The sequence below is a fragment of the Solanum pennellii genome, chromosome 1 (genome assembly GCF_001406875.1).
Source record: "Solanum pennellii chromosome 1, SPENNV200".
NCBI lineage: Eukaryota > Viridiplantae > Streptophyta > Magnoliopsida > Solanales > Solanaceae > Solanum > Solanum pennellii.
Window position 1 is genome coordinate 102,765,763 of NC_028637.1, and position 8,056 is coordinate 102,773,818.

General features: G+C 34.2%; 1 protein-coding gene across 1 annotated transcript; it reads left to right on the forward strand.

Annotated features, from left to right (window-relative positions):
- The first annotated feature begins 908 nt into the window (after positions 1–908).
- Positions 909–7,819, forward strand: LOC107012805 (protein ABHD1-like). Its single transcript, XM_015212740.2, has 14 exons — positions 909–1,234; positions 1,306–1,395; positions 1,475–1,536; positions 1,767–1,867; positions 2,124–2,213; positions 3,156–3,278; positions 3,809–3,886; positions 4,243–4,328; positions 4,462–4,510; positions 5,419–5,475; positions 5,562–5,692; positions 6,575–6,658; positions 7,005–7,071; positions 7,156–7,819. The coding sequence occupies exons 1-14, from the start codon at positions 984–986 to the stop codon at positions 7,555–7,557; spliced, it is 1,671 nt and encodes a 556-aa protein (XP_015068226.1). The 5' UTR covers positions 909–983; the 3' UTR covers positions 7,558–7,819.
- Positions 7,820–8,056: the final 237 nt, after the last annotated feature.

Genomic DNA, 8,056 nt, shown 5'->3' on the forward strand with positions numbered 1-8,056 from the left:
CTATTTAAAAATCCATTTTTTATATCATTTTTGCATCTTCTAAAGCTTTTTTTTTTTTAGTTCTACCTCTAAGTGAAAAAAAATATATTAATGCATCCATTTCTATCAGAGAATCCATTTTTTATTTTATCTTGCATCTTCTAAAGCTTTTTTTTTAGTTCTACCTCTAAGTGAAAAAAATAATAATTCATGCTACTATTATTTTGTGTTTTCACAAATTTGTTTGATTAATTCTTTTTTATATTAATTCTCATAACCCACAATAAAAAGATATTTATAAAAGTTTCGTTTCACATTTTAAGACACTCTACATAAAGAATTTAACAAATATAGAAGAAAAAAAAAGATAATTGAGTGCTTGATATCATTAAGACATTATTATTAATACTAAACATTTAAAACATAAAATGATTATAGAATAACTAAAAATAAAAATATATTTGACAACTAAGAATTGAGTAATTAAAATTGAATTCTAAAAAAAATATAATTTAAATAGCTAAATAATTGAGTGAATTTTTAATTCTTTGATGAAAGTTCAATTTATTTTTTAATTTGACTATATTCAGTATCTTTGAATTCATCCAAGAAAATTAAATTTATATTTTTATAACATATTACTTTAATTTCCCTCAAATATATATAAATCTTGAGGATGAATTTTAAAGTTTTTTTTTATTAAAATAAAATTACAATAAGCAAAATAAAAAGTACAACTAAAAAAGAAAAAACTAAAATTGGTAAAGAAAAAAATGAGGAAATGAACAAGTACAACTGGCCCACGTACAAATGGCAAGCCAAAAAGGCATCGCACAATTGACACTATGTGTGCGAGGCACAAAATAAAATTTTTCGTATTGCATGTATGGCTATAGATGACAGTTCGGCATACTATATAATATGGTCGGTTGTTACATTTAATTGATTCCCAAATTAACCAATTTTCACCATTCTTGATTCTTGATTTCTTTCTTCTTCTTTCCATGGATTGCATTGCGTTAAGCTCAGAATCCCCATATCTTCTTATGCTTAAAGCTGCTTTCTTGATACCCATTTCTCATTACTTATTGGGATTTCTGTTTCTACTCTTTCTATTTCTTTATAATTTCATGGAGATGTACTTCATTCAAGAATTATTCACTGGATTTAGGGGAAAACCTGTCTATTTGACCTTTAATTCTTGCTCTGACCTTTATCAACAAGTTGTTTCCAAGTGTAGAATTCTTCATGGAAGGTAAAAAAAATGAAATCTTGAAAAAACACACACACATGTGATGGTGATTTGTAATGTATTGCTTAATGCAGGTTTTCTTCTACTCCATGGCTTTGCAGTCCTCATCTTCAGACTATTTTTTTGCAGTTATTTGAAAGAGTACCTGCTTGCAATTATCAAAGGTGATAATTGTGTATGCATTCCCCTGTTAATTTTTCTTGAAAATGTTAACCTTTTACATAGTGCATATTTTGCCTCCAGACAGATATTAAAAACATCTGATGGTGGGACAATAGCTCTGGATTGGCTACGGAATGTGAATGGTAAAGTACATTTATATGATACAATAACTTTTCATTTTAAACCCCTAAATAAAAAGCTGGAATGTATATCAAAATATAGTTTTGCTAATAACTTTACAAGGTTGAAGGACTTTATGGAGTCACATGGTAGTTAGTTGTGTTGCTTCGTCATGGGGAACTTCCCAAATATGTTGGCTAACCAGTTCTAAAGGGTTTAACTTACTAACCAGTTTTGCTTTTAAATTTGTTAGTTAAAATACCATCTGTCGAAGGTTTTGATGGAGTTCAGAGTGATGATAAAACTCCCATCATTCTGGTGATTCCTGGTTTAACAAGCGACTCTAATTCTGCTGTAAGCTTTCTTCCACTCCTTTTGTATTCCTCTTGAATATTGAGTTTTCGGCTAGCTTTTGTCTCTCTCGTGGAGAATTTATTTTTTGTGCTTAAATAGTTCTTTGTTTCCTTGAGTTATCATTATTCCTCTTCATTCTCTCGTGTAAGCATGTTTCTTCTCTTTTTATCTCTAACCATTCCACTGTATACTGATATTAGTTGAGCTATGTGCTTTAGGTGTCAATTTTTGCTTTAACTCTGCTTTAATTTAACAGTACATCAAGCATCTTGCTTTCAAAATGGCTAAATCTGGATGGAATGTCGTTGTGAGCAATCATCGAGGTCTCGGGGGAGTGACAATCACTGTGAGTACTCCTTCCTTAAGCAAGGATTTAATCTCTTCCAGTTTTGTTGCTTTTGATAAGAGAAGATCTGGTCTAGATTTTCTTCAGTTGAACTGCCTTCGAGAGGAGCAATGCTGTGAACTTTCTAACTTTGTGTTGCTGTTCCCTCAGCTTGTTTTTTAATCTGAAACTGCCTTATTATTAGTTCACTAGCACAAAAACATATTATTAGGTGCGTAGCTGCACAGCATTGAAGAATTATTTTTCCAGCTTCGTGCACCAATTCAATCTTATATGTGCTTGACTTCATGTTAGTAACCTAGAGATACAGATATTCTGTGCATAAATACATTTGCAGAATCCTGCAAAAGTAATAGGTCATAAGGAATAAATTAAGCGATACATACTTGGCTTAGTATCTCATATCCTGGTTAAATAGAATACCACAGCAGTAATTGTGTATTCAGATGGGATCATCACTAATAAGTATTGTACTTGCTCCCCTGGTCTAAGTGACACTTATGAATGAAGTTTCCTGTAGGTGGATTTTATACTTTGCTCAAGGAAGATGCTTACTTTTTAGTTGATTCGTCTCTAATGGAATACTATTAGTCCTCTATATGCCCCAGAAGAGTGGTCATTCTTCATGATTCTGTTACTAAATTGCATTTTTTGCTGCATGGCAGAAGCTGTCCCTGAGGAAATTTAAGTAATTGAGAATTCATTGATGTATATGGTGTCTCTCATCTCTTTAGTTTCTTATTGCTCCTCTTGAAATCTATGTCTTCATTTTTTTTCTCAATGTAATATTTATAAAAATTGTGAAAGTTTAGTATTGATTTTAATGCAGTAGTCTAAGGTGCATAACTTTGCTAGTAATGTGTTTATTGTGTTGAAATATACAGTATAGTATGTACATAAATGGCCAATGAAAGTTAATGATTCATGATAGCTTGATGGCAGTCTGATTGCCTCTATAATGCCGGATGGACAGAGGATGCCCGCAAAGTCATTGACCATCTCCACTCTCAATACCCTCAAGCTCCTTTATTTGCTGTTGGCACTAGCATTGGTGCTAATGTTCTGGTACAGAATTACTTACTTTGTTATGAAATATTTTGTTAGCTTTCCTAATATGAGCACAAAATTGTGCATCACTACTGTGCTAAATGATATGCTTACCTGAAAACTGAAACTAAATAAGGGAAGAGAGTTATCATAGGCTCGTACAGTAAATATCTTATTGTAGTAGGATGGTGCATATACACAAGCATATGATAACTGTCTATATGGCTATCATAATACTTTAGTTGTCAGTTTCGAAATTATGTAGTAATTCCTTAGTCTATAGCAACATTTTGACCGTTACAAAATAAGTTCCTAATTTAGTATCAAGTTGCATTGACACAAGATTATTCTCAGTTTACTGGTTGGTCCATCTTCTTTAGTTTGATTTGTTACAAACCTTAATCGTGAATGGATGTGCTGAAGATTTAAATGCTTTAAGTAAATGCTTCTAAAATTTGAGCATCCATTCAGTTCAAGTATATGCAATAGAGCAACTGTTCAGGATGAAGCCGAGAGCTATATTATTGACAATTATTAATAATTTCCAGGTAAAATATCTTGGTGAGGAAGGAGTTAATACTGCGATTGTTGGGGCAGTTGCAATCTGTTCTCCCTGGGACCTTTTGGTTAGTAACTGAACTATAACTAATATGCATGCTTGACTCTTTGTGAAGCATTGGTGCATTGTTAACTTCTTTGGTTTCATACATTTTATTCTATACCTGGTATCTACCGGCTAAGTTGCTTTCTTTCTTGGGTTAAGGGTTGTTTTGGATGGTATGATCTTCTGGATTATAATGATCCAGAAAGAGTATGTCTAGTCTAAAATAATTCATTGAAGGTGCTAGATGAAGATTGTGATGGCGACAACATAGTTTAATTAAAGTCAAAGTAGTCATTTCTTACTTTGATTCTGTACCACAAGAACCTATGCTCATTTTTCATGACAAGGTTTATCTGTCTTTACTTCTTCCTTTTTCAGATTGGTGACAGGTTTATTAAGCGCAGGTTTGCGCAGAGATGCTATGACAAAGCTTTAGGAATTGGATTAAAACTTTATGCCCAGCTGTAAGTAATGGCTTTGTTGTTGTCTGTGATGACATTACTCCTTAACTCACTATGTCAAAACTAGTTTTCTATTTGAGTTGACCTTAATTCGGGTGTCCTAATTCTTTTGTATGGTGAAATCTGAGTTTTGCAGGCATCGGAGTATTTTGCCTCGTCTGACAGATTGGGACAGCATTTCTAAGGTCATTCATTTTCTTATTGACCTATTTTCAATGCTTTAACTTCTCTGTCAATTACTTAAATCAATCAACCAACTTAACCTCAATCCCAAACTAGTTTTGGTTACATGTATCTTCTATATCCATTCGACACTTGCGCTGGTTCCACTCATAGGAGCACGTCTTAGCAAATCGATGTTAGGAGGATTTACAATATTATGACTATTTGACTGATGCAGAGAAATGATATTAGGATTACTCATATGCTGCAATCAGCTGGTTTTCACCCAAACTATAGGTGTCCCTGTAAAGCAACTTATGGAGACTCTAGTAGATAAAGAAGCATACTGCTGACTTAACATAGAATGGTGTCCGGTTGGTCAGTTGAGCAAATACTAACAAGTGGAAAGACGTGGAATAATATGCTATAGAAGTGAATATGTCAAAAGTAAATATGAAATCTAACTTCTGGTGGACAAAATGATTATTTAGTGCCAAAGAAGTATGATAAAGATCAAATATAAAGTCCGATGGGCGTACTTTTATGCATGTGGACACCTATCCATTTTAATTTAGTTCTGGGTGATCCTCTTGAGCCGAGACACTCATTACATAGAATACATGAAAGAAAAATATTAGTAGGGTAAAAGTAACCTTTGATGCTCTTTGAACTTTTAGAACCATTGGAGTATCAAGAAGCTAACTTAACACAGGCGCTCTCTGATAAACAATTAGATATTCCTAATCCTAGGTAACTTCAAGGATGTGGAAAAGTCCTCTTTTTCAATGTGTATATTACTACCAACACATTCTCCAAGTTCCTTGTATTAGAGTTACTAATTTAGTTTATAATTTATGCAACTAATAAATAGATGCCCTATCTTTTGTTTATTGCTTATTCTGATGGCATATTGTTTTTGTTTCTCGTGTAGATATGTTGTATCAGAGATTATGACCAACATGTCACTTGTGTTCTTAATGATTTTGAGGTAACACAACTTACCGCCTTTTTCAATAATGTCTGTCCAACGCCTAACTAAATAATCAGCATTTCTTCCGTCCCCTCTCCCCCAAGACTGTTGATACATATTACAGGAAAGTTAGCTGTAGCAGCTATGTAGGAAATGTGAGGGTTCCCCTCCTTTGCATTAGTGCCTTGGATGATCCAGTTTGTTCAAGGGAAACAATTCCATGGGATGAATGTCGGTATGTCATCCTTTGTGTTGCAAAGTCTCTCCTTTTAGCTTCATTTTAAAATTTCTAGATGTGAACCAGTGCAATTGAAAGATTATATGGTTGTATGGAAAAGATGTTACTGTATGGTTACTAACTAGGCTTACTACATAGTTCACCCCCTCACCTTGTAGCAAAATCTCGTTTACGCACCAGTTTAACAGTAACCTTTTACTCACCAAAAGTTTCTCCGATTGTGTTTAGTACACCACTTCTATTTTAGAGCTTTTTTTTCTTCTCTTTTTTCACTTCAGTCACTGTTTATAGCTAGTTATAATGGGAGGAATAAGCATAATTGAGAATTAATTACAGGGGAAAATTTCACTTCAATCACCATGACGCCATCAATGGCAGCTTCAGATTCTTGATCTTTCCCTAGCAAAGAGAACTCAAGCTCCAAGATGATGAGGGGAGAGGAGGGGATTCAAAAGACCTAGTTGGAGAAAGGAGGAGGCGAGAAGTGGTGGGGAGAAGGCGTTTATGGCTTCTGGAGGTGAAAAGGAGTAGAAGAAGGTGCATTTTTTACTTTTTGGAGCAAAGTGGATGTTAGGGAAAGAATTCACTTGCCTCTTTTGTTTGTAAAACATGTGAGTGCCACATAGTAAGTGTGGTTTGTTTAAGACACACTCGGTGAAATTTTGGGTGTGTACAAAGTTCTTCGTGAAACTGGGGTGTGTAAAAGGGTTTGGCTACTTGCTAGGGAGTGTAATCCACCTAAACCTACTTTAAAGTCATCCTCATATCATCTCTGTATGCTCCTGAGGCCTGAGAATCATGATCATTTTGCTTTAAACACATATCTCTGTGTTCTGCTACTGTAAATATAGATAGCATGACAACATGATTCTCTTTCAGGGCAAACAAAAATGTCGTACTAGCTACCACACAGCATGGTGGACACTTGGGACATCTTGAAGGGTTGACCGGTAAAAGCCTCTGGTAATATATGTTCCTCTCATCACAGATATGGTTTTTGGCATTAAATTTATTCTTCTTTTTATTTTTGTTCAATCTAATTATCACTGCATCTCGCTATTATTCAGTCATCTCAATTCTTTTAGCATGCGAAAATGCTCTAAAACCAAGGATCCAGAAAAGATGAGTTCTGTGTGAGATACATTTTGTGATTGTAGGAGACCTGAATTAGAGAATTGAGTAATATGTGTGTCATAAGTATTCAGATGTATGGCTCGTACCCCTTCAAGTTTTGTATTGAAGTGTCTGATTACTAATTTAGTAGTATGATATCCTTGACGAGAGCAAGTTATCATTTCCTCCTTCGCAGGTGGGTTAGGGCCGTTGATGAATTCTTTTGTGCTTTTAACTCCAGCTCATTGATCCGTAGAGAAAAGGTATGCGGATTTGCACACTCAGTATATTGATTGGTAGCTCTAGTCGTAAGTTATCGTTTTGTCTTATGGCATTGTATTAAACAGATACAAAATATCACAGTGGATAGTCCTCCACTGAAATCAATTGATGAAGCACCATATGTGAATATAAGAGAAGACGGTTTAGTGACTGCATTTGGCCACGAACCATCAAGTGAATTAGGAAATGAGCAACTGGTCGAAGATGACAAGGTTGGAGATAACAATGGCACAGTGCAACAAGAACCAAATGCAACGACTCGATTTGATCCTGTCTGTTGCCCAAATATTAATGCAATGATGGTTCCTGTTAAAAATTGTCTAAATCAGCTCTCTCGACGAAGTAAGATTTCAATGTGGGTACTTGCATGTGTTGCAATCACAACCACATGGCCAATTCTGGGTTCACTCTTGTTCAAGAAAAAGCTGCGCAAAAAACATTTCTCTTCATCCTCAATGAAAAGATGACGACGCCGTGCCTGCGGCCATGCCGATGTTATATTCATTGTTGTTGTTGTTGATGCCATACAATCCCTGGGCAAGAGCTAAGAGCAAAGTCGGATTCAGAATTTTAAATATCAGACTACTTTATTACTCTTAGTACTTTTAAGAGGATCATAATTCATAGGTAAGAAATAAGAGCTATTTGTTTGCCTGCTTTACTATGTATCAAAGATATGTATATACATTGAAATATGTTATTTATATACAATATTTGTATCTTCCTCAACGAGTTGATTTACTTCAGGTAATGTGAAATTATCGAGCAATATGCAGGTTGTATAGTCTCTAGCTCATTAACTTTTTCGAATTTGTTTTTGATAATTTTACTCAATCCATTTTTAGACAAAACAACAATTTATCAAATCTGAAATTAAAAATTGTATTGTTTAGGAAAGCCCAAATAAAACAAACTGCAATGAATTTTACCTAAAATGAGGTTTTATCTTTTTGACTTTAATTTTTA